At 43.0% G+C, this 27551-nt stretch overlaps 1 protein-coding gene across 1 annotated transcript; it reads left to right on the plus strand.

The window, feature by feature from the left end:
* Positions 1–43: 43 nt before the first annotated feature.
* TMEM120A (transmembrane protein 120A) lies at positions 44–27551 on the plus strand. Its single transcript, XM_026708659.2, has 12 exons — positions 44–189; positions 11711–11829; positions 14158–14277; positions 16809–16868; positions 17869–17964; positions 19348–19437; positions 19930–19995; positions 20198–20259; positions 21124–21216; positions 22368–22432; positions 24297–24365; positions 26775–27551. The coding sequence occupies exons 1-12, from the start codon at positions 115–117 to the stop codon at positions 26877–26879; spliced, it is 1020 nt and encodes a 339-aa protein (XP_026564444.1). The 5' UTR covers positions 44–114; the 3' UTR covers positions 26880–27551.

Consider the following 27551-nt stretch of genomic DNA (forward strand, 5'->3'; position numbering starts at 1 on the left):
CGAAGCGTCGTCCTTCGGTAGCGTCGCTCCCGCCTCTTTCTCCACTCCGCCCCCGCTCTGCGGGAAGGCGCGTCCGGAGGGTTGCCCGCCGGTCTCTGACTGACTCCCGTCGCCATGGACCACCGGCCCTCGGTCGCCGAGTGCCTCCGGGACTGGGGGGAGCTGCAGGACGGCTTCCAGCTCGCGCAGGTGCTCTTCGGAGGAGGGGGTGGGAGGGGGAAAGGGGGGGAGGCCACGTCACGGAGAGGGGCGTTGTCGAGCGGAGAGAAACGGAGTCGGGCGGAAGGGTCTGGTCGGCGGCGAGCGGGAGGAAGCCGGGTTCAGCCCCGCGGCCGCCTCTAGCAGGGTGGCTGGCAGCATTCCTCAACCGGGTGTCATCTGGAGCAGGGTCTCAACCTTGGCGACTTTAAGCCTGGCGGACTTCAACTCCCAGAATTCCCCAGCCAGGGGAATTCTGGGAGTTGAAGTCCGCCAGCTTAAAGTCGCCAAGGTTGAAGACCCTGATCTGGAGAAAAGGGGCTGCTCCTCCGTTCCCAGCCCGGGAGTTGACATTGGACGGGGCGGGGAATAATACCTCTCAGACTGGGTCAGCAAACCGTTTTCTCCTTCCCGCGTGGGTGAAAAACAAGAGTATTTTAAGCACGTGCAGATTGCCTGAGCCCGAAGGGGTTTTTTGGGGGGGGGGGCGGACATGAGCCGTACGGGCACCAAATCGGGTTTCTTTAACCGGCAGGTAGAAGTCCAACCTCGCAGAAGAGGAAGGGAGGGAGGGAGGGAGAGGGAGAGAGTTTTTATATCTGCTAATCTAGTGCATGCATGAGAAAAGCATTGCTGAGCATATGAAGAGTGCCTTCTCCGGGTGCTTCCAGCAAGGGTGTGAAGGTGGAAGTTTTTCTGAGTGTGCTGCATCTCTTTCTGTATCTGAAGGGGGGTGGCATCTGCAGAACAAATGATCTGACTTTATTTGAATGATCATTTATCTAAATGATAGTCGGCCTTCTGCAAAATAGCCACGTTTGGCTGCACCAGCCTTTTTATCCAGCAGTAGATACTGTACACAGAAGACAGGGCTTATCATTAGTTACTAGTCCAAAGGGTTATACATTATCAATATCAAGGGCACTGTGCTTCCGATACCAATTCCATAGTAGTAATTATTAGATGGCTTTTGCTCTACGGTGAATTACAAAATCAAAGGATATCTAAGGTAATCTAAACTATCTGCTATGTGGGCAAAAAAAAAAAAGTCCTTACAATTACAGTTTACCTCACAGTTCCTTATCCAGCCTCTGTTTGAAAGCTCTCTATCTAAAAATTGACCACTTTTCTTGGTAAACTTTTCCAGTATTCAGAGAGATATAATTCTATATAATGGCCCATGTGATTATCTATCTGAAATCGATCAAGAAAAAAAGCTATGTTCAAGACAATTTTTTTCCCCTTAGTCTCTCACAGAACCCTATCAAATTCTTGTGTTGCTCACAGTTCTGCTAAACAGTTTTGAAAACCTGGTTGAATGTGGGCAGATCTTGATAGTTAAAATCTCCTTTGAGGAATTCGGCTGTTAAGTTTCCTGGTGGTATCTAGCTGACCCCTTCAAAATAGGATGTTGAATTTTCAGATATCTGTGTTGAGCCGGAATAACTGGATCTTCTGTTTTCCAACCAGACTGACTTCCAGCCTTTCTTTTTTTCATATATTATTAGTGACAAAAGTGAAAGTGTTTGTGCATGAGCTCCAAGTGCTATGGGAAAATTCTAATATTGTGCAGGTGTGGATGAAGCTAGGTTGCTTTGATTGTGGGGTTTGAAAGGTATGGCATGGAATATGGGAAAACATCATCCCCTGATTCTTCAGTTGTTTTCTGAGAAGTTTGGATAGTTGATCTATTGGTAACAGACTTACTGAGGAGGAAGGTAAAGAATTTGAGGAAAGATACCAAGAAAGTAAAGTGACTCTCTGGCAGGGTGGATTTGGTTTAAATCAAGTTGATTTAAATCACAATTTAAATCACTAATAAAAAGTCTTGACTTAAATTAACTCGATTTAAATCATAATTTTTAAAGAGCAACACTCTTCTTTGTCCCACAGTGGCTCCTCCTCTGACTTGCTGTTGATTCACTGACAGTCCCAATATTGCAGAATATACAGCCTCATGCTACATAACTAAGCTCCATTTCATGATGAATAAATTAAATTATTAATGTATCTTAAATAGAAAACTATCTTTAAATAGATTTTTACTCCAAAAGCGTTTTATTAAAATAAATTTGATGAAAATAAAAAAAAATCCAGTTTGAATTTTAAAAAATCAAATTTAAATTTAAAAAATCAAATTTGTTAAATGAGCTTTACCCCATGTTATGACCTTTCTTGCCACAGCTGTTAAGTGAATCACTGCAGTTAAGTTACTAACATGGCTGTTAAGTGAATCTGTCATCCCTATTGACTTTGATTGTCAGACGGTCATAGAAGCGGAACACATGACCCCTGTACACTGCAACCATCATAAATATGAGCCAGTTGCCAAGCATCTGAATTTTGATCATGTGACTGTGGGAATGCCACAATGTCTGTAAGTCTAAAAAACTGTCATAAGTCACTTTTTCCAGTACTGTTGTAACTTTGAACAGTCACTAAATGAACTGTTGTAAGTCGAGGATTTCTTGCAGTATGCTGATGATACCCAAGTGTATATCTCTGCCTCTAACAATGCAATGCCGTGAATCTTTTATACTATTCCACCATACTATTATACCTGCAGATTGTGGGGTTTTGATTGTGGAACAACAGGGTTCAGCTGAGCCTTCACAAGACTAAGTGACTCCGATTTTGAGGCCCACTGATTCCAGAACTGTGCCATCTTTGGTGCTGGACAGGCCTGTACTGCCCCAGACATACCCAATGTGTAATCCAGGGACTTCCTAGACTCCTGCTTGAGGAGCAGATGGTTGTCCATGGAATCTGGGGCAGGGGTGGGATTCTACCGGTTCAGACCGGTTCAGGCGAACTAGATATTAAAGTTACAGCTGGTTCGCTGAACCAGTATTTCAACTGGCCGGCTGGCTCCGCCCATGCCTCCCCTCCCAGGAGTCTCCACACAGCCCATTTTCGATGGAGATAAATGCAGGGTCCGCACGGAGGTTCTGGGAGGGGGGGGGGAGGCCATCTGGAAGTCTGGAAACGGGCCTGTTTTCGGCTTCTGGAGAGCCCAGTGAAGGCTGTTTTTGGCTACTCATAGGCCCGGGGCAGACCTCTGGACCCTTGGGAGGGCAAAAAACAGCCTTCCTGGAAAATACGGAAGTGGCAAAGCAGGCCTATTTCTGGCTTCTGGTGGGCCTCCAGAGGTGGGGGGAGGCTGTTTTTGCCCTCCCAGAGGCCTGCGGGAGGCCTCTGGACCCTTGGGAGGGTGAAAACTGCCTTCCCCGGCCTCTGGAGGCCCACCAGAAGCTGGAAACAGGAAATTCCGGTAGGCCAGACCCATCATGGCCACTCCTACCCAGCAACCAGACAGCGAACCAGTTGCTGGGATTTTTGAATCCCACCCCTGATCTGGGGGCCTTTGCACACCATTTTATGTACCAGTGGCACCTATTCCTGGATAGGCAAGCCCTGCTCACAGCCACCTATGCCCTAGTTAACTTCAGTTTAGACCAGTGGCCCCCAACCTTTTTTGTGCCGCGGCCCGGAACCGGCATTACAAAATCATCCGTGGCCTAGTACTGGCATCAGCACGCATGGCAAGGCGAGCCGAGCGACCAGCCAGCCAGCTGTCCCCCGCTTCTCCCCGCCACCTTCAACTCCTCCTTTGTACCTGTGTCAATGGGCTTCGCGACGGCTTCGGGACAGTTGCTCGGCTCACCTTGCCAGATGTGCTTAAAGAATCCTCGCGCCTTAGTTTTGTTCGAAGCCGCCCCCCCCCCTCGATGAAACTAAGGTGCAAGGATTCTTTCAGCACCCAAACGCCGCTTTCTACCTGGAAAAGCTCACCAGAAGCACTTTTTCATCAAAACAAGATGGCGGCGCCCAGCAAACCGGCGGCCCGGTAGAAATTGTTCCATGGACCGGTACCAGTCCGGGGACTGGTGGTTGGGGACCCCTGGTTTAGACTACTATAACACACTCTGTATGGGACTGCCCTTGAAGAATGTCCGGAAGCTTCAGCTAGTTCAAAATGCAGTGGCACAGGCGGCATGTGTGCTTCTATAACAGCATATGCTGCATTTTTACTCTTTGAGTTGGCATTGGCTACCAGTTTGTTTCTAGGTAAATTCAAGGTGCTGCTTTTAGCCTTTCAAGCTTTTTCGTGGTATGGGACTGGGTTATCTGAGGGACTGGCTCTCCCCAATTACCTCAGCCTCCGCCCCATTAGACCTGGCACACACAAGTACCATCAGTTAGGAACATCCATTTGGTGGAACCCAGAGAGCAGGTCTTCTCTGCTGTGGCACCTACCTTATGGAATATTCTTCTGGTTGAAATTAGATTAGCTCCATCCTTGTTGAAGTCCCTCAAGACATGGTTATGCCACCAGGCCTGGGGATCCCAACAACCTGGAGATACATCTAGATCCCAATCTTTTGGGCGCTAAGGATATTTTTCTGTGGACCGGGATGGGGGTGTGGGCTGGTTTTGCATGCTGCCTGCATCCCGCAGTTTCTGGCATGCCACGGATCGGTGCTAGTTCATGGACCAGTGGTTGGGTACCTCTGGCCTAGATGGCTCCACTACTGAGATGGATATTTTCCCATTCTCCCTTTGCCTGGGGTTTGTATAGTTTGCTTTTAATAATATTTAACTTTTAATAGTCTTACATTTTATATGGTTGAACTTATGTGTTTTCTCTGATGGCTGTACACCGTTCAGAATCAATTTTCTTGCAATGGGTGGCCATATAAATTGATTGATTAAATAAAATATTGTCATTACCAAGTTTATGCAATACAGGAAATCCTCAGCTTCCAACTACAATTGAGCCCAAAATTTCTGTTATTAAGTGAGGCATTTGTTAAGTGAGTTTTGCCCCATTTTATGACTTTACTTGCCACAGTTGTTAAGTGAACCACTGCAGTTGATAAGTTAGTAACCTGGTTGTTAAGTGAATCTGGCTTCCCCATTGGCATTGCTTGTCAGAAGGTCAAAAAGGTGATTGGATGACCTGGGGACAATGCAGCCATCATAAATATGAATCAATTGCTAAGCATCTAAATTTTGATCACATGACCACAGGGGTGCTACAAAGGTCATAACTGGGGGAAATGGTCATAAGTCACATTTTTCAGTGCCATTGTCACTTTGAACAGTCAGTAAACGAACTGTTGCAAATCGAGGACTACCTGTACACAGAAAGACACTAATTAGGAATGAAACTGATCAAAAATGAAGCAAAGAAAAACATTATTGAGGCTTGGTAGATGACGCATTTGTAGATATTTAATAGATCTGGCTGTACAAACGTAGCTTCTGGTGGATTGATTGATTTACTAGATATACACCCCAGCTTTCATCAGAATCTCAAAGCAGTTTATACAGGAATTTTTTGACCTTATGAAATTAGTTGGGCTGAGAAAACATGATCAGTCCCAATTACCCAGTGAGTTGCAATGGATTACGGGTGGGCTTGAAACAGGATCTCCCTGATCCTAGTCCAGATGTCACAACAGGTGGCAGCCTTTAGCTGCCCTTGGCTGCTCTTAAAAATATTAGGCAGGATCAGAGTTGATTAGCTCTTGGATGAGAGTCCACCAAAGTAGAAAAAAAATATCCTAGAAGAAGCAGTAACAAACCACTTCTCTATTATTGCCAAAAGACCTACATAGTTGGGAGTCAAGCTTGACATGAAGGAGTCTTAATTCAAAAACAACTTAATTAAGGAGAAGGAGGTTGATGCATGCAGAAATAGCAAAGATACAAGGAGGAACTTTGCAAAGATATTTGAATGTGTGGGTGATGCTTCTTCCTTCCTGCTGATAACGCAACTTATCAAAAGAGTATTCTGATTCCCAAGGATGGGAATAACAAAACAGTAGAACAGAATAACAAGAATGAAGGGAATTATCTGGATTTCTGGGTCTCTGCTCTTTTCTAGCAGTTTTAATGTACCAGATTGCAATTTAACGGATAGTTGGGAAGTTTCTGATCATTCAAGGATCTTGTACTGCTGCCCCTAGACTTTGGCACATCTACTGACCTTTGTGTATAGATGTCTTCTACATCTGCATACATAGCACAAATAATTGTCCTATGTTACTCTGTGATAATTGTGACACACCTTTTCATACGGCACTGAAACCTGAATAATGAGGGAGTTCACTTTGTCATCACTCTGACTTGTATTTGCATCGTGTATCCTGGTTGAAAGGTTATTCCTCACCTTTGTGAAGTATAATAGATTGAGTAACAGGGCTGCACTTGCAGCTCTGCCAAGCAAGTGTAGACATCTCGGCCTTGAGACCAAAGTGCAGCCTTGCTTAGTGATATTACATCATCAGCGTACAGGGTCCTTTCAGAAAATGGCCGGTTCCTGAATCTCCCTTTCTCCCCTTTTCCACATGCAGAGAAACATTAGAACAGGGGTGTCAAACTAGAGGCCCGCAGGCGAGGTCCAGCCTGCGGGGTACTTAGATCTGGCCCGTGGGGCTGCCTTGGAAACAGCAATGGACCGGCCCGCGGTGCCTCTACCAGCAGAAAAGAGCTTGTGAGGGGGGGGAGTACAGCCCTCCAAGCTCTGTTTTCGCTGGCAGAGGGTTGCAGGAGGCCATCCCAGGCAAAAATGGCGCTTGGGCCACCACAGGTGCCCCCCCGACATGAGCTGGCCATGCCCCCCCACCCCCCCAAGGTCAAATACAACCCTGACGTGGCCCTCAATGAAATCAAGTTTGATACGCCTGCATTAGAAGTTTCTGGTCAATTTTTGGCTCAGAAGCTACCTGATACCTGCTAGATTCCTGCACCTTGTAAAGCCATTGAGGGGTTTGTTTCCTTTCAAGTTTGTGTAATATAGATATCCTCGACTTACAATAGTTCATTTAATGACCATTCAAACTTACAACAGCAGTGAAAAAAAGTGACTTACAATTGCTTTTCATGCTTACGGCCATTGTAGCATCCCCGTGGTTATCTGATCAAAATTCAGTTGGCAAACGATTCATATTTGTGACGGTTGCTGTGTCTCAGGGTCACATGATCACCTTTTGTGACCTTCTGACAAGCAAAGTGCATGGGAAAGCCAGATTCACTTAACAACCGTGTTACTAACTTAACAGCTGCACTGATTCACTTGACAAAAGGGGCAAGAAAGATTGTTACATGGGGCAAAACTCACTTATCTTGCTAAGCAACAGAAAGTTTAGTCTCAGTGTGGTCATAAGTCAAGGACTGCCTATATATATTGTGTGAATTTAACCACTGTGGGGGCTAAATCGGGGTCTGTGGCTTAACATTTTGTAACTTATTTCTTTGAAAATATTTTCAGCTTGGTTATTTTCATCCAAACAACTTTTTGGTGAGTTATGATTTAGAAAACCAATATATAGCAAAGCTATAAAACAAAGCCCAGGGGTTCTTTAAAGGGATGATCACCTGATGGTCATTAAGGTCCAAATTTGAGAGTAAAAAGTCAGATCTTTAATGTCTGACTCAAACGGATAACATCAATGCTAGCAAGGATCCAGAAAAGGGTATTCCAAGGCCAGGATGCCAAATTAGTGAAAGCTTTCTTCTGCATCGCAAAATAGCACAACTCTTTCAGCTGCGGGATACCAAGGAGGGCTCTTCTACATGATGGACCTTTAGGATCGGGTAGATATATATTGGAAGAGGTTCCTCAAATATCACAATCTCAAACCATTCAAAGTGTAAAATGTTGTTACTAAAACCCTGAAGTCCAAGTAGTAATAAATACACCCTCTGACAATGAAACTTTGTAAAGTTTCTGTGGTTTCAGAAGGATGTAATTAAGGTTTGCCTTAAAACAATATGTGGCCCTAAGTGATGGCGAACCTTTTTGTTGTGGTGTGCTGAAAGTGCGCGTGCAATAGCGCGCATGCATGTGCTGGCATCCACAATGCAATGTGCCCTGCCCCCCATGCGCATGCAACCCACCCACCCCTTACCTGCACTGCGCATGTGTGCGCCTCCCAACTGATTTATACCAGAAGTGATGAAATGGGCTTGGTTTTCGGCCTCCAAAGGCTGCAGAGGCTTCCCTCAAGCCCCCCGGAGAGTAAAAACGGCCTCCCCTGGTCTCCAGAGGCTGAAAACAGGCACTTCCGGTATTTCCCGAAGGCCTGTTTTTCAGCCTCCCAAGGCTGCAGAGGCTTCCCTCGAGCCTCCAGGAGGGCAAAAACGGCCTCAAATGGACCGAAAATCATCTGGGAGGCGCACAGAACTCAAAAACTGTCTAGACAATGGAGAAAAGGACCTATACATTGACTACAGAGCTGACTGCATCAAAAGAAAGTCACACAACCCACAACTCCACATCCAACCCCACCCCATCCAATCCAACATCACTCAAAGCTAGGCATGCATGCCCCTAACTACCTCTATTCCAACCACAACTGGCCTTAAATGCAAGCTACTCAAGGCAAGAAGCCTTGTAAATAAAATATCTGAATTTCTCCTCTTACTAAATATGGCTAAATTCAACATTATATTTGTCTGTGAAACATGGCTCAACGCATCTCTCCCTGACTCCATTACCACAGTAAGAGACTATCATGTTTACCGATCAGATTGTGAAATCCGTAGAGGAGGTGGTGTTGCTATCTTCTATAAAAAGTCCCTACATCTAAAAAACATCCAGGTTACCCAGGAGCTTGCTATTCCTGAGACCATCATCTGTGAACTGTCCTTAAATATCACATTTCGGTTCTTACTATGTTACAGAGCCCCTGATTATGACATCGAACATGCAAACAAACTAAATACACTACTAACACGCTTTTATCTTTCTTGGTGACTTCAATCTACCTCATATTAACTGGACCCTTAATGAATGTACAACTGAACCCACATATGCAACCTTTTACAATTCAGTAACAAATCTGGGACTAGAACAACTAGTAACCAACAACACTACACTTCAGCAACTGCCTCGACCTCATCTTCTGCAATAGCTTGAATTCAATTTATGGAATACAAATTAAAGAGCCCTTTTCCAACAATGACCACAACATGATTGACTTTTGTCTCAACATACATCCACACAAAAATCATCACAATGACGGAATCCCCAACTATAACTTCAAAAAAGGCAACTATGATCTTATAAACAACAATCTCTCATCCCTTGATTGGCAATTTTTATTCTCTGGCAATACTGTAGAAGACCATTACAACATATTTTTACTTGAAGTCAAAAGTCATCAAACTATATGTACCATTAACAACTCCCAAAACCAGAAAAAAAAACAAATTACCCAAAACAATAAGGAAGCTTCAATCCAAAAAGAAATCACGTTGATGGAAAAACAAATCTGGTCATGTTGCCAACTTAACCAATTATCACATTAAACAAGAAGAAAACCTTCTATGCACCAATTCCACCCGTGCTTTCTACAATTTTATAAACAACAAACTAAAAGACTCAAGGTCCATCCCACCCCTGAAATGACCTAATGGTAAAGACTGCAATGATGACACTATTAAAGCCAGCCTCTTTAACACATTCTTTGGCTCAGTATTTGTAAACAGCAATGGATCATGCCCAGAATTTCCTAGCCAAACCGCAGACAACTACAATGATCTAATACATATCCATTTTATAGAAGACATTGTTGAAAAAGCACTGCACAATCTAAAACCATCTCTATTGGACCGGACAGAATATGTGCCTACTTCTTAAAGCTATCCACTGCCATAGCCGAACCTCTTAAGCATAATCTTTGAAAAATCTTTCAGGACCAGCTCCTTGCCAAAACTATAGTCACAAGCCACGGTCATCCCCTTCTTCAAAAAGGGAGACCCCAGTCTAGTTGAAAATTACAGACCAATCTCTTTATGCTGCGTCACCTGTAAAGTCATGGAATCAATTATTAACCAATCCATCATCCTCCACTTAGAAACAAACAACCTACTCTCTAATAAACCATTTGGTTTCAGAAAAAAACTATTCTGTAATCTGCAACTCTTACACTGTAAAAACATATGGACTACACAACTCGATCAGAGCAAAGCAATAGATGCAATCTGCTTAGACCTCTGTAAAGCCTTTGATTCAGTGGTACACGACAAACTACTCCTAAAACTAAAATCTTATGGTATCTCTGGACACCTGCATAACTGGATAGAAGCATTCCTGTCAAACAGACAACAAATGGTCAAAATTGGGAGCATCCTATCAAATTCTGTACCTGTCAACAGTGGTGTCCCCCCAAGATAGTGTTCTAGGACCAACTCTTTTCATACTCTACATAAATAACCTCTGTGATCATATCAAGAGGGACTGCGTTCTCTTCCCTGATGATGTAAAGCTATTCAATACCACAGACAATACTGCTACCCTTCAAAAAGACCTTGACTATGTATCAGAATGGTCAAACAAATGGCAACTTCAAATCTCAACAAATAAATGCTCTGTCCTACATATTGGCAAAACAAATCAGAAAATAAAATACAAGCTGAATAGTTAAGATCTTGCTGATGATCCAAGCTCTGTAAAGGACCTTGGAATACTCATCTCTAATGATCTAAGTGCTAGAGCCAACTGTAACTACATAGCCAAAAAGGCATTAAGAGTTGTTAACCTAATCCTACGTAGCTTTTTCTCTGGTAATATTACACTAATAACTAGAGCATACAAAACATTTGCTAGACCAATACTCAAATACAGCTCATCAGTCTGGAACCCACATTACGTATCTGATATTAACACAGTTGAGAAAGTCCAGAAATATTTCACAAGAAGAATTCTCCACTCCTCTACTCGTTGTAGAATGCCTTATGCCACCAGACTCAAAATTCTAGACCTAGAAAACCTAGAACTACTCCGCCTTCAGTCCGATCTAAGTATAGTATATAAAACCATACATTGCAATGTCCTACCTGTCAATGAATACTTCAGCTTCAACCATAACAACACTAGAGCAAACAATAGATACAAACTCAAGGTTAATCACACCAAACTTGATTGCAGGAAATACAACTTCAGCAACAGAGAGATCAATGTCTGGAACACTCTACCTCACTCTGTGGTTTCTTCCCCAAACTCCCACAGCTTTAACCTTAGACTGTCTACTATTGACCTCACCCCTTTCCTAAGAGGTCTGTAGGGGGTGTGCATAAGTGCACCAACGTGCCTACCGTCCCTGTCCTATTGTTTCTTTTATTTTTTTATTTTTCTTATATGTATCTATGTATTCATAACTATGTTTTTACTTATACCTATTATCTTGTAAGCAATTGACAAATAAAAATAAATAAAATATCTGGCAAGTGCCCAAATTCAGAAAAGCTGGTGTATAACTTAGCATTATCGATAACTTCATGATTATGGCTTCCACAACCAATCACTGCTTGAGGTGATTTTTGAAAGAACCCTGTGGGAGCTGCTTATATGAGTGAATGTACTGACTACGTTCCCACCCATGTCTGTTATTAACGATGAAGCTCTTCAACATTTTATTTACCAGTCATGTACTAACCTGCATTGTAGAACAATGTCAAGTTTCTGTGCTAAGCTGTGGTACTCTGTTCTTGTTTTCATTAGGAAACTCACAAGCAATACAAACAGAAGCTGGAAGAGCTGACGAAGCTCCAGGGCATCATCTCCAGCTCCATTTCACGACAGAAAAAACAGCTAAAGGAGCTCTCTCTGACTCTTAAGAAGTATGTTTATAGCCATTATTCCGTATGGTTTGCAATACATGGGTGGAAGTGCTTGGACAGGTCATACTGTATTAAGTACTGAGCAAGCAGATAACTTTTATATTATAACTAAATGACAAAATTTGAATTATGAACCATGAGATTGAGTTGGCCATCTTCAAGTGTGTCAGCTCCTTCACTCACACCTTTTCTTTCACTCCCTTTTAAAGGAGATCAGACAGCAATCAGACTTGAAAACTGTTTGGTAGTTCATATTCTTTCTTTCCTCTCTTAAGTCCATCTTAAAAGTGAAAATCGGTCTGCTGAACAGTTTTGCCCACTTTGCTTCTATCTGGGTATTTTCTATCTCAGCACAAGAGTTAGGAGAAGCTGGTAGGAGCAGAAATTAAGCCAGGAGCTGCCGACCTATTCAAGTGATAGGTGGGAGGGGAAGCTGAAAATTAATATTAGATGAGATTTTAGATACTGAAGCTGAAGGTCACATACTTTGGCCACCAAATGAGAAGAGAGGGCTTGGTGGAAAAGACCCTGATGGAAACATTGAAAGCCAAAGGAGGAGGGGACGGCAGAGGATGAGATGGTTAGATAGTGTGGTCACTGACGCAATGAACATGAATTGGGCAAATTCTGGGAAACAGTGGAGAACAGGGAGGCTATGGTCCACGGGGTTGCAAAGAATCGAACACGACTTAGCAACTGACCATCAACAACAAAAAGTAAAAAGATTTCTGCATTTTTGCCTTGCGTTTTGTGAGATTTCACGTGAGAACATTGAAAGCTTAAGGGTTTGTTTCAATTTTAATCAATCGGCTGTCTGAGAAATTCTGGGAGTTGAAGTCCACAAGTCTTAAAAGTTGCCAAGTTTGGAGACCATTACATTTACATTACATTTTGCAATGCTGCCAGTCTGTGTTTAAGCCAGAAATTCGATGTGTTTCTTTCTGAATAAGTCCACACATCAGTTGGTAGAAAAATGGAGTAAGATTTTAAAAGGTTGAGCCTTTGAAGTAGAAGAGATAATCTCCTTATGGGAACAAGGAAAAAGAAAGATAAGATGACTGATTGTTGAAGCTGCAGTGTTGACTCTTCTTAAAATTTAAGAATTGCACTAAGCTATAGTGCTGTCCAAATACTTGTTTCTGCAACGTTTGCAACATTATCTGCTAAAACCATGCTGGTTTGTAAATAAGTCTTGCATGAATTGTAATAATAATTAGGTTATCAGTTGGAGTGTTAGTGGTAGTTTTTATATAAATTGTTTTGCAGTTTGATGTTACAAAAGACTTTGAAAGGAAATGCTCATTGTAGGCTCCGATAGCTTTTCCATCTGCATGTATTTCTTGCCTTTCAAGAGAAGAAGCAGACTTTATATCCTGAGGGTACATTCACTGCACCCTTCTATTGCCAAATATTCATTGTGAGATTAGTGTGTATTTGAAAAAGCTTCTCATTACTGCTTGGATAAGGCAGGTTTCCTTTGTGACTTACCCCAATGGTTCACTTAAAATGGGAGCAGGAGGTGGCTTGTCGTTAGGCTTTTTCAAAAAAGCAATAGTTGCCTTTTGGAAATGCACCAACATTTGGAACTCCAACATCGTCACCTGTTTCCATCTCCTCCACATGCAGCTGGTAGAAAAAAAATCCCTGTGTGAAATTCTAGAGCAGGGATGTCAAACTTGCGGCCCGTGGGCCAGATGCATCACGCACTAACCATGCCCATGCCCGGTTTAGCAAAGGGGAAAAAGTTCCCGATACGTCACGTGATGCTGCCGTGACAACATGAGTTTGACGCTCCTGTTCTAGAGGATACCATCTCAAGGCTAAGGGTCAGAGGCTTTGAAACAGGATCTGAAAGCTTAGGATGCTGGATTTGGGAGTTTAAGGGGAGATTCTGCGCTTATCAATTACTTGCTGTGTCAGCTCATAAAATATTTATCTGGTCTTTTAAGAGTTGCCAGCAGAAAGGGAGGAGGGAAGAAGTGCATTCCTTAAATGCTTTCATAGATAATTTCTAGGTGACCGAAGTTTCTGGCGTACAAAGTTATAACTGGAGAGCATGATTGACGACTCTTGGCTATGGATGTGTCCCATTGGAGAATATGAATTATGATACATTCGGGGTGAGGGAAGACCAGGCTCAAGGGTGAAATGAATGATGTGTCTCAGAGTCGGCTACACCCAAGTAGCACCGGCATGCTCACTGCTAATAAATCTTCTTTAAGCTCTGAAAGTTCTGGCTAGAGGCTCATGATTTAAATGGGGGTGAATACCGGAGCCCTGACATGCCATCTTCTTTGAAATGTGCTCCTTCTTCCTGATCCTGTACAGGTGCAGATCTCTTCCCGGCGAGGAGCAGGATGAGAATGCTCTCGAAGAACTCCAAAACATGATCAAAGAGAGGCAGGATGTCTTTTTTGAAATGGAATCGTACTTGCCAAAGAAGAACGGGTAAGGGGATTGAACTCAGATTTCCACCAAATTAACACAGAAATAAGAAGGAGTCTGTTCTTCATAGTTTGCTTGATTATTTATTTGTTTGTACGGCCACCTATCGTTCACAACTCTAAGCAGCTTACAATAGAATAGGTAAAACATAGGCAGTCCTTGACTTACACTAGTTTGGTTAGTGACTGTTCAAAGTTACAACACTGAAAAAGTGACTTATGACCACTTATGACCATTGCAGAATCCCCACGGTCACGTAATCAAAATTCGGACGCTTGACTGAATGGTTGCATTGTCCTGAGATCATATGATCACTTTTTGTGACCTTCTGACAAGCAAAATCAGTGGGGAACACAGATTCATTTAACAACTGTGTCACTGCAGTGATTTGCTTAACACCTCTGGCAGGAAAGTTCATAAAATGCAACAAAATTCATTTGATATATGGTTTACTTAGCAACAGAAATTTTTGGCTCAGAAAAGGCCACATTCCATAGTGACTGAGCATGACCCTCCTACCAGGTAAGGCTGGACAGCGAGAAGCAGTCCCATAAGGAACCTGATTCCAAGCCAGGTGACAACCAACATCTTGAATTGCACCTGGAAGCACATTGGAGCCAATGCAATTGGCAGAGCAGTGATGTGACATGCACCCAGTTGAAGCTTCCAAATAAATTCATAGTGTGGTTAGACCACACTACTACTGTAATGGTATGGCATGGGCCCCGGTTACCAATGGGATGGGCCTGCCCCACTTGTGCAAGCAGAAGGGATCTGCTACAGACCCTACTGGCAAATAGGGTCTTCTGGCGGAGTCCAAGAAAAGACTTTTATTATGCTGCAGCACCCACACTCTGGAACAGGAGTCCCCAAACTTGGCAACTTTAAGACTTGTGGATAAACTCCCAGAATTTCTGGTTGGAGAATTCTGGGAGTTGAAGCCCCCAAGTCTTAAAGTTGCCAAGTTTGGAGACCTCTGCTCTGGAACATCCTATGCCTGGAGGTGAGATCTTCCTCCTCCCTCTTGGCTTTTCTAAAGGCCTTAAAACTTAGCTGTGCCAGATAGCCTGGGACCCGGGAACAAGTATGTCATCCTGGTGGTGGAATGATTACATAGAGAAATACAGGTAGTCCTCGACTTACAGCCACAATTGAGCCCAAATTTTTATATTGTTAAGTAAGTTTTGCCCCATTTTACTATTTATTTATTTATTTTTGGCCACATTTGTTAAGTTGTTAAATTACTAGCATGGTGGTTAAGTGAACCTGGTTTCTCCATTGACTTTGCTTGTTAGGAGGTTGCAAAAGGCGTGATCCCGTGTCCCTGGGACATGGCAACAGTCATAAATGTGAGTCAGTTGTCAAGCATTGGAATCAGTGGTGGGATTCAAATATTGTTACCACCAAATTGGTGGGCGTGGCTTGGTGGGTGCGCTTTGGGCGCGTGCTCACACTTTGCGTGCATGCGCGCACCAAACAAGCACTTTGCACAAGTGCAGAGGCGTTCTAACTCGCCTCCTGCAAGCCTGCACGATGCCGGTTGCTTCAGCAGCTGCCGCACGGTACTCTTCTGTGCCACGCAAAGCAGCTGCGCTTCAAATTCAGAGGATAAAGGTGAGCATGGGAGCCCAGGTAGTCAGGTGGGCCCAACAGCAGAGCAGCGGAGAGAACCTGTTTGGTCTCCACTGCTCATCGCTGCTACTGGCTCTGCAGAACCGGGCCGAACCGGTAGACTACCACCCCTGATTGGAATGTAAATCACATAACCATGGAGATGCTACAACGGTCATAAATGTGAAAAATGGTCATGTCATTTTTTTCAGTGCTGCTATAACTTTGAACAGTCACTAAGCAAACTGTTGTAAGTCAAGGACTACCTGTAGAAGATCCCACTTCCATTCTATTGTATACCTCCCACCCATCCCGTATTTAAGCTTTTTTCCCCCTTAATTTTAATGAATTTATTGTCTTAGTGTTTTTATCTTTTATACTATAATCTTAACCAATAGTAAGCCACCTGGAGTCACATCATAGCGAGATTGGGCAGCAAATAAATTTAATAAACTATAAGCAGAGATTCCATTTATCTCTTTATAGCCAACGGCTGTTCAAACATAGACAGACTTAGACTTAGAAGACTTAGAATAGCTTTATTGTCACGTTAAATGTACACTTACTGGCATGCATTAAAATTAAAATATTAAAATTAAAATATTTCATCTGAGAGAATTCCAGTGTAATTTTATAGCCAAAGGTGTTTGTAGTTAGTTTGGTAGTTACCAGCTCTTGGTAACTCTGGGAACAGATGTCAGTTGTGTGCTAATTATAGATAATTATAGCAAAATCACATGTTATATACCCTATTAATGCAATGTTCTCACAGCTGCTGTCAAAAGGAACCAGGCAGCTGATCACTGTACCTCATTATGACTCCTTGCAGATCAATTTGAGATGTTGAGTATGCTCGGAATGTGAGACTTGTGTGACTCAGGTTATTGTTATGGAGCTGTTTCCCTCTTTCTCTTGTGTTCCAGGTTGTACCTGAGTCTCGTGCTGGGAAATGTAAACGTCACTCTTCTGAGCAAGCAAGCCAAGTAGGTGCTAATTGATTATAGTTTATCTCCTTGCTGAGATGTTTTACAGATTAGGAATCCTGTTTTAAATTTCAAAAATATGCAAATGAAGTTTCTCGGTGTGCTAGGCCACAAAACCAATCAAACAAGCCAGGATTAATGAGCCATGGTGGCGCAGCGGTTAGAATGCAGTACTGAAGGCTACTTCTGCTGACTGCCAACTGCCAGGAGTTCGATTCTCACTGGCTCAAGGTTGACTCATCCTTCCAAGGTCGTTAAAATGGGGACCCAGATTGTTGGGAGCAATAGGCTGACTTTGTAAACAGCTTAGAGAAGCCTGTAGATCATTGTGAAGCGGTATATAAGTCTAAGTTCCATTGCTATTAAACTCTGAGTGTTGTATGTTACATGTTTTTGACTCGACTTACAACAGCAGTTGAGGGACACGGTGGCTCAGTAGCTAAGATGCTGAGCTTGTCGATCAGAAAGGTCGGCAGTTCGATGGTTCGAATCCCTAGCACCATGTAACGGAGTGAGCTCCCATTACTTGTCCCAGCTTGTGCCAACCCAGCCGTTTGAAAGCATGTAAAAATGCAAGTAGAAAAATAAGGACCACTTTGGTGGGAAGGTAATAGTGTTGCGTGCGCCTTTGGCGTTTACTCATGCCAACCACATGATCACGGAGACGTCTTCAGATAGCGCTGGCTCTTCGGCTTTGAAATGGAGATGAGCACTGCCCCCTAGAGCCGGAAATGACTGGCATATATGTGCGAGGGGAACCTTTACCTTACAACAGCAGTTGGGACTGGGACTGCTATCACTAAGTGACACAGTTGTAAAGCAGAACATCACATGACCCCGTTGTTTAGTGATGACCATCTTTCCCCCGTTGCTGTCATTAAGTGAGGACTGTATGGATTAGAGTCGCAAGATACTTGGAAGATAGCAGGTTTGGGAAGACGAAGTCAGTATCACAAGTGGCTGTCAGAACTGGCTTATTCCCCCTCTGCCTCCCTTTTAGGTTTGCCTACAAGGATGAGTACGAGAAGTTCAAGCTTTACCTCACCATCATTTTGCTCATCGTCTCCTTCACCTGCCGTTTCCTCCTTAACTCCAGGTGAGTCCACAATCCTGAAAATAGGACAACCTCTCCCCTTCCTTTCAGCCATCTGGAATTGGTATCTCCAATCCTCAGGATCTGGGGAAATGGCAAGGCAGAGACGGCTTCCTTTTTTGGAAAGGCAGTCCAGGTGTTGAAGGAAGCACCATTTCAGTACAATGAGATTAATTTTAGTGGACATCCAAATATAAACATGCTAAAATGGTAAACTTTAATGGCAACTCTAATTCTTCATAGTGATGAGAGGTAGAAGCAAGGACATCCCTCCTCCCTTTCTTGCACCCAGCTCTGCCTTGCTGTCTCCTATGCAGATGAGAAAGATTTTGGGAAAGCCAGCAAAACTTCCACAGTTATTAAAAGGGAGGATGATTTAGATTGCAGAATCTTCCCATAATTGGAGCAGATTGGGGCCATTTTCTTGGCAGGAGGGAAGCAAACAGCACATGTCCCCTTATTCTGGGGTGTGAAAGATGACTCAGATCAGAGGTCTCCAAACTTGGCAACTTTAAGACTTGTGGATTTCAACTCCCAGAATTTCTCAGCCAGCTATGCATACAGCATAGCTGGCTGAGGAATTCTGGGAGTTGAAGCCCACAAGTCTTAAAGTTGCCAAGTTTGGGGACCCCTGACTTAGATTCACCACGAATACAGTAATGGAGGGAGAGGAGTTTTTCTCACGTCTTCTTTTTTTTTAATATGTGTGGCGAGGGACCTCTTAAGATTGGGATTTGTCATTCCATTGATGAAATACCGTAGCTAAAATGACTAACAGTTTAGAAAAGTAATGAAGATTTTTTTTTCTTTTTCCTCTTGACAATGGAAGAAACGATGATGATTGAGCTGGCATGAGATGGTTAATTAATGCTTGTGCATTTTATGTTTACACGGGTGGTTGTTTCAAATGGTCGTTTTGTTTTTACTGTCCTATGTTTTTTTTCCCACTGCCCATAGTTAACTTTGGACAGCTATACAAGTAGTTCTCGACTTACAACAGTTCATTTAGTGACCGTTCGAAGTTACAATGGCACTGAAAAAGGTGACTTATGACCATTTTTCACACTTATGAAGAGAGAGCCAACCTAAAATTAAGGAGAAATTTCCTGTCAGTGAGAACAGTTAATCAGTGGAACGGTTTGCCTCTGGATGTTTTGGGTGCCTCAGCACTGAAGGTTCCTAAGAAGAGATTGGACAGCCATTTTTCTAGAATGGTATAGGATCTCTTGCCATGTGCAAGGATTTGGACTGAAAGACCTCCAAGGTCCCTTCCAATCCTATTCGGTGTTCTCTGTCCCAGAGATAGAAACTGGCAAGCAACCACTCATTTCACCAGACAATTATATTAGTACAATTGACCCATTGCTTCCTCATTTTTTATGACAGGGTAACTGATGCTGTCTTCAATTTTCTCCTGGTCTGGTATTACTGCACGCTGACAATTCGAGAGAGCATCTTGATCAACAACGGTTCTAAGTACGTAGCGCTTCTGTCCAGCGCTTCTCTTTCCTTAAGCTAGGAAGGTCACATACATATTTAGCTGGGACTCCCTGCATGTTCTCTGCAAAATCATTCCTAGTCCTGCTTTAAAATTCTGGGGATTGAATATGGGAGCATCTCACCTTGGCTTGCATATGCAGTCAGGAAGTGAGTCCATCTAGCACAGAATGTCCTGTTCTGACTGCAGGGATTCTGTAGCATTTATGTGGAGAAAATCAATCCTGGGTGTTCCTTGCAATCTTAAACAAGAGTAGAATGGGGGTGGGTGGGTTATGTCTCCTCAACTCAGGTGTTTTCCCTAAACTTATGGCCATTGGCACTATGTTTGATGTTCCAGTGCAGGGCATTCCAGGTGCTATTTCCCTCGCACCTTCCAAACAGAGCTTCCAAGCACTGTCTTACTTATATTGGCCTGCCTCATGCTTAAAAGACAAATACTAATGAAACTGGTTACCTATGCTCTTCCAGGATTAAAGGCTGGTGGGTACTTCATCACTACATTTCCACCTTCCTCTCAGGTGTCATGCTGACTTGGTGAGTCTTGATCTGAGTTGTCTTGGCAGTTTCAGTACAAAAGAAAATTGAGCGTAATGCTTGTGGCTTCAGTGGTTTTAACTAATAGCCTGTGAGTTTAATTAATTCCTTTTTGGAGCCTTCTAGGAGAATAGCAAGTGTCCATCGCTTGTCAGTGGATTCTGATTACATGTATGTTTCTGCATTCCCTCTTTCTTTGCAGGCCAGATGGCCTTATGTACCAGAAGTTCAGAAACCAGTTCCTCACATTCTCCATGTATCAGAGTAAGTGGGGCTGCATTAAAGAAGAGGGAGGAGGGAAGTGGTTGAAGATCTGCAAGTATCAGGGAGTCAGCAAAATTAACAGATTATTAACAGATTAACAAGACTTGGAAGGGACCTTGTAGATCATCTAGTCCACCCCACCCCTCTGCCAAGCAGGATGAAGAATCCCAGCCTTTATTTTTGTAGATACATTGCCAAAATTCTGCAACATGGACATAGAATGCCCTTTTCTGGGGGAGGTTTCTGTTGTTACTGCCTGAGTGTTTGAATGGGGCAATAAGGGGCAGTCAAACTGCACTATGTAAGGACTTCCTCATGGGATGAAATTGAGATGAAAGGACGGTGGCATAGGAGCTGACAGTGTGACAAAAAGCAAATTACTGCCTCACATGGTAAGACACTGGACTTTCGCACTGCTGAGGTCTGCAGTTCGCCAGTTCATTTCCTGTGAGCGAATAAACCATGCAGGACAAGAAAAGAGTCTCCCCTGACTGCCTACCGCCATTCAGGAGTCTCGCGAGTAAAGTTAACACCGCCCCAAAAAATTCCTTTCACAGAGACAGGCAGCCAGCCATCTCAGTGATCTCTGGCTAGCATGTGCCATACACTAAATAATTTTTTTTAAAAAAAAACTGTAGTGAAGCAGCTCAAATGTATTGGAGCTCTTTTCCCCCAATACTGTGAATACTAGATGTTTTAAGAAGGGAAAACCACGCTACCACCAAAGGTAGTGGATGAAAGAGTTTAAAACCAGAGCTTTGCTTTTAAGGGACGCTTTAGTAACAATGAGGGATGGATAATTTAAGTATCTCAGTGTGTATGCTACTCCCCTGAATTTTGACCACCTTTGCTGAAATTTGATAGGCTTTGTCCAGTTTCTTCAATATTATTACCAGAGTGGTTGCCTCTACCGGTTGAGAGCTCTGGGTGAACGACACACCATGGACCTCACTGTGGGTAGGTAGCATTTCTGCTTTCTCTTTTTCCTTTGCTGAGGCAAACTCTCCTGTGTGAGGGATTCACCACATGTGATGGTACAGTGGTCAGAATGTGGTACTGCAGGCTGCTGCTGCGGTCTGCCAGCTTCCAGACATTCATCAGTTCAATTGTCACCGTTCAAGGTTGACTCAGCCTCCTTCCGAGGTCGGTAAACTGAGGACCCAGATTTTTGTGGGCAATAGGCTGATTCCGTAAACCACTTAGAGAGGGCTATAAAGCACCGTGAAGCAGTATATAAGTCTAGAATGGAATAAGGACAGGACAAGAGATTTTGAAGGGATCTTGGAGGTCTTCTTGATGCACCCCTGGCCAATGGGGTTTGGAAAGGAGAAAGAAGGGTCTCTTAATGGCCATAAAGGTGGGATCATTGTGAAATACTAGGGCTGGGAAGCCCCAGCAGGCCAATGCCTGATTGACAGCAACCGCTTCTGCCTAGGCTTGCTTTGTCAATTCTTATCCTGTAAAGATGCTTATGTGGTCCATAATTACTCCAAACTGCAGTTTTTCTCTAGCTTTGGGTGCTAGAATTAGATTTTAGGCCTGCTTCATCAATTTAGACCAGGCCTTGTTCATATTTGGATGGGAGATCTCAAGGGAATCCCAGGACTGTAACCTTTATTTGCAAGTTAAAAAACAACTCAGAATAAGGTAATGACTAATTCATGTCATAGCCAAGAAAATTACATAGGAATGTCCCAGAAGTCACCAGGAGAGCTTAAGGACTTTTTTGATCATGTTTTATATGATCTTTCTGGCTTTAGAGATATTAACATTTTTACAGTCCTCTTCTAGGTACAGTTTTTAAAAAGCAGAGAATTGCAAATAAGCATGTCAACATATTTTACACACAAAAAAAAATCTGACTAGGAGGTAGTTCAGCTAGCCCTGCCCTTCTCAAAGAGATGAGCCTTTTAATTCTTGGGGAGGTGGATTTTAAGAATGTTTTGCCTTCTCTAAGCTTCTTTGTTTCCTTTTCTGGTAATGCTGGCCTAGCAGAGGTGAGAAGGTCCATGTTAGCTGTCAAATATCCCAAAGGTTGCCATCTACTGTCAGTCTGAAGAGCCCATTAGGACTGGCCTGATTCTTTGGCTGTATGTTTTTCCTTGCAGAAGGTTTCCAGTCCTGGATGTGGAGAGGCCTCACTTTTCTGCTTCCGTTCCTCTTCTTCGGCCAAGTAAGTGTGCCATCTCTTCTTTGGGGATTATCTTTAGGCAAGGCAAAACCAGGTTTATTGTATCTGAAGGGGCAGAATTTCTTCTAAGTTTTTCTGTGGGGATTATTTAATTAGCAATTTGTACCCCGCCTGTTATTTTTATTTATTTTTTAGAAATAACTCAATGTGGCAAGTATGCTTAATATTCCTTCTGCCTATTTTCCTCACAACAACAATCCTGTAAGGTGGTTTGGGCTGAGAGTGAGTGACGGGCCATAAGTCACTCCGCCTGCTTTCATGCATAAGGCGGGACTAGAATTCCCAATCTTGCAGATTTTAGACTAACCACTAGACTAGACTAATGTAAGAGTTCTTACTTATATTTTACCTTTTCTCTTACTAGCTCTTTTTTCAGGGGAAATACATACTGACTAAATGAGAGACAATGAAACCATGCTTCATAATACATTTTATTTATTTCATGTTATACATTTATAAAATAAATTAGAAAATTGAGCTTTTAATTCATAATAATTTTATAAATGTTCGTAATGTTATGAAGACTAATGCGAGATGCTTAAAGGAATAAGACCCCTTCCCCTCCAAACCTATTTACAAAGTGAGTGTTTGTTACAAGGGAGTGTAATATTCTTAGGACCAGCGTGGGCAGGGCAGTGATGCCAAATCACCATAGAAACTGGCAGGTACAGGGATGATTCTGGCATACTTTGTGAAGATTGAGAAAATTCATCTGATTTCTCCAGTTTGTTCTGTTTTTGTGTTTTAAACCTATTGTACTCCTTGAAGAGATATTGTGTTTTTCCCCATCTCAAATGCCAGTTTTTAGCTGGGGGGGGAACTGCCTAATTTCTTCACTGTTTTTGGTGGAGAGATCTGGGGAGAAGTCTAAAAACAATTGAAGTGAAGAGTAATTGAGACACATAGTCCTGGAATGCTCTTCCTTATTTATACCGGTGGTGGTATTTATACCAGTGGTGGTATTCGACTGGTTCAGCTTGGTTCTGGCGAGTCGGTAGCAGCGATGAGCAGCGGAGACCGAACCAGTTCTGAAGCTGCTGAAGCAACCAGGATCGTGCAGGCTTGCAGGAGGCTAGTTAGAACGCCTCCTGTGCCTGCACAAAATACCTCTGCGCCTGCACAAAGTGCACGTTTGGCATGTGCGCAAAGCGCGCCCACCAAGCCACACCCACCGAACCGGTGGCAAACATATTTGAATCCCACCACTGATTTATACCTAATAATTTGATGTATCGATTAGTGTTCCATGTGTCTTCTGTCTCCTAGATGGGATGCATCTACTGATGAACTCATGTGAATAATCTGGATTTTAGATGCATTTTGTCCCCTAAATAAACTCCTGTCCCCCTTATGGTGATAATTAAACTGCCAGCAAAGCCTGTGCTTTTATGTTGAAATCCCAGCGGGTGGCAGGGGGAGATCTCAGATGATTGGAAGGAGAGTGTTTCAAATAAAAATCCTAAGAAATTCTGCTGCCAAAAACCTGACCTCACAGTGATGCAAGTGACCTCACAGTGATACCTTTTTTTTTTTTTTTGAACTATTACCATCTGGCAGATGGTTCAGAATATTAAAAACAAGGACAAATAGGCTGAAAAACAACTTCTATCCCAGGGCAGTAGCTCTTTTGACTTCTACTGTATAGTGCAATGTTGGGGGCGTTTCCGGTTCAATGTGTGGAAGGTGAAGGATGTGTGTTTGTGTTTATTTTCATGGTCATGATGTGCGTTGAAGATGGTGTTTGATTTCGTTGTACGAGGCGCAATGACAATAAAGTAAACTAATCTAAACTTTGTGGTTTGAAGTCGGAGATGTTGCAAATAAAACAATGATCTTCTCTCTCTAGTTCTGGCAACTGTTCAATGCCATCACACTCTTCCAACTGGCCAGCCATCCAGAATGCAAAGAATGGCAGGTAAGAGTGGATTTGTAGGCACGCGGAAGAGGAAATGCTCTGCTCCTTTCCCAGACTTTTAAAACCACGGCCCGATTGAGAAGATTGCAAGCTTTGTCATTGCTTTCAGAAATACCCAAATGCCTTCTAAGTGCAGCCAGCATGATCCTCTGTAGTAAAATACATGTAGCCATCTCAGTAATCCTCCCAATGCCTATTATATCGGCTTTTCTCACAGGGTGGATAACATCCTTTAAAGGGATTACAGGCAGTGGATGGAAGGTTGTCAGATAATGGAGAGGAATTGACTGTTATCTCAGCATGGCTGTCTAGAAGAGTGAACCAATACAACTTACAGCTTCTAGTACAGATAGTCCTCGACTTACAACAGTTCATTTAGTGACCGTTCGAAGTTACAACATCACTTGAAAAAAGTAACTTATGACCGTTTTTCACACTTAGGACCATTGTATCATCCCCATGGTCATGTGATTTACAATCTGATGCTGAACAACTGACTCTCATTTATGATGGCTGCAGTGTCCCAGGGTCATGTGGTCCTCTTTTGCGACCTTCTGACAAGCAGTGAGGAAGCCGGATTCACTTAACAACCGGGTCATTAATTTAACAGCTGCAGTGGTTCACTTAACAAATGTGGCAAGAAAAGTTGTAAAATAGGGCAAACCTCACAACAAATTTCTCACCTAACAACATAAATTTTAGGCTCAATTGTGGTTGTAAGTTGAGGAGGTTTTTTTGCCTGTTATAGCATTTTAAGATATGTTGAGTTCAGGCAAAAAATGACATTTCTCATGTTTTCGACTTGGGCCAATGAAAGCGGGTTTCCTCAAAATGAAACCCAGGAATCTGATTCATTCTTCATTATAGCAGTTTCAGGTTTTAGTATTTTATACTAATTGGTTTAATACAGTGGGGAGAAGGGGTTGCACAAGTTCACGTTATTTCAAGGTTCAGAGTAGCATAGATTTTGGGAATGGCTCAATGATAGAACATGAGCTTTTCCAATTGTTGAATTCTTCCAGATAAAAGTGGTGATAAATCACATAAATGAAGTAGAATATTGTGCAAAAGGCAGCATGGCTGGGAAATCCCTGTCTGTGCCAACATCAGGTGTTCCAAGGGTTTGATTATAAAGCTGTTTCCTATTTAGCCATTGCTAAATAAGGTCAGTTGGGCTGTTCTGGAGGGATGAAATGTTGACTCTGCCAACATTTATGAGCTAATCTGGAAGTTGAATCGTGGCAACTGGACTTCTTTCCTTTTCGTCTTGAACCTTCTTCAGTTTTGCTCATACTGAAGAAGCTAATTAGATAGACAGCAAAACATTTCAAACGAAAAAGAAGAGAAGTTCGGTTGCCATGACTCAACTTCCAAACAATTCTACCTGGATGACGGAGAATCTTCATCGACAATCAATATGAACTGATTTTAATCTGAAAATCAAGACTGAAAGGCAGGAGGAGGAACTTTCAGAAGATTAACAAAAGCAAATAAGAAACACATACTGGATTTCAAGGACTGGAAATGTCATGTAACATGAAACTATGCCAACAAGGTGCCCTGAAAAGAGGATCCAGTGTTGTCCATTCAGTGTGTTCCGCTTTACAAAAAAAAGTGCTAGAGAATCCACTGTTTGGCTTTTGGGGGGATGTGAATAAGTAAAGGAAGGTACAGAAACAATATGTAAGAAAATGCCATTGGGCTACTGCCTCCAGATGATGCTCTGTGTTGGGATGGGGCACTTGTGATCCTCCAGTTATTGCTACATCCCCAGCAGATTTAGACACCACAAAATAAGGACGATTCGCATTCAGATTCACAGTTCTTTCCAAAACATGGTCAGTTGGTTTTCATTTGTGACCTGCGATTAACAAGTGAGGGGATTTGAAAGTGGGAACTTGTAAAAAGCTAGATTTTGGCTTGTGCAAAGCATTCAGAAAAGATGGTTCACAAAGAATATCTGTATGGGCAAAGTTCCCACCTTGAAGCATTAAAGCAGCTATCTCCTTTTGTGTGACTGACTCAGCTGCTTCCAAGGCTGTTCCTTATCAATTGTGTGGGGGGGGGAAACAACACTTTTTCTAAAAACATCATCCAGGTGGCTGTACCTCTACACATAAAAACAGTTAGGGACAGCCATGTAAATAACTACACAAGCCTCATGAAAAACATAGATGCTTTTAACACTTTGAACTAACATCCATGGTGCAACACCTCTTTCTGATGCTTTGCACCGCTCTCCCTGTTTTGTTCTAGGATTCCTGACAGTTTTGTTATATTTATCTCTTCTTCAGCAGTCCAGTCCTTTGGAAAACTGCCAAATGTCTGTCGGTCTTTTTGTCTCTGTCTCTGTCTCTCTCTCTCTTCCCTTAAAGCAGTAAGCACTGACCATGTAAATTTCACTGGCAGGTCCTGATGTGCGCTCTCCCCTTCCTCACCCTCTTTACCGGCAACTTCTTCACCACATTGCGAGTTGTTCACCAGAAATTCCAGAATAAGACTAAGAAGGAATGAGTCTTCAAGTGCCTGCCCCCCACATCCTGGCTATCACTGTTGGTGGGAGCACTACTACTCTGCTGACCGAAGGATCCACAGCACGCTGGGTGTTCTCCTCCTCCTCCTCCTCCTCCTCCTCCTCCCTCCCTGTGATTCTCTTGCATACAGATGTCAATGAAGCCACGTCCGAATAGTCCTTCTGCCACCAGCTTGAAGCCTTGAGGCCTTTCTGCTGCTAAAAGGAACTCTGGACTTAAATCAGGCGCGAGATTCAAGGATTAGAGTAAAGTACTGTATGAGGACCTCAAGTGACTCTTGGATACAACTCCCAGCTGACAACTGCATGGTTTTGGTACCCTTCCTCCAAAGCAGGGGGCTGATAATTCCCAGAGCCTGTCTGCCCAAACTGAGTGACAGGAAAAGGAGTGGAGCAGGTTCAACCTAGGCCATCTAATATTTAGAACTGAGGATATTAACTCTTACTGGAAGCAGATTATACGGGCAAACAGTGTTCTCACTGTTTCTGCTGGGTTGATTCTTTTCTCCCCATCTTCAGAAATGTTCCCCTGTCCTAGATTTCTTCGTTACTATGTATGAGTGAGTGGAGGGGACAGTTTCTCATCTACACTTTCAATACAGAGCCTGCTTTCCCTCCTCGGTGTATATTTTATGATAAATCTGAAATGATAA

Source organism: Pseudonaja textilis, chromosome 1, assembly GCF_049901715.1.
Source record: "Pseudonaja textilis isolate UNSWEBS1 chromosome 1, rPseTex1.2, whole genome shotgun sequence".
Classification (NCBI taxonomy): Eukaryota; Metazoa; Chordata; class Lepidosauria; order Squamata; family Elapidae; genus Pseudonaja; species Pseudonaja textilis.

Excerpts from the sequence above, each read along its gene's own strand:
- TMEM120A (XM_026708659.2), top strand. The coding sequence starts at position 115 with ATGGACCACCGGCCCTCGGTCGCCGAGTGCCTCCGGGACTGGGGGGAG. Across the intron at positions 190-11,710 it reads ACGGCTTCCAGCTCGCGCAG|GAAACTCACAAGCAATACAA; the intron begins GTGCTCTTCGGA and ends TGTTTTCATTAG. Across the intron at positions 19,438-19,929 it reads TTGATCAACAACGGTTCTAA|GATTAAAGGCTGGTGGGTAC; the intron begins GTACGTAGCGCT and ends ATGCTCTTCCAG.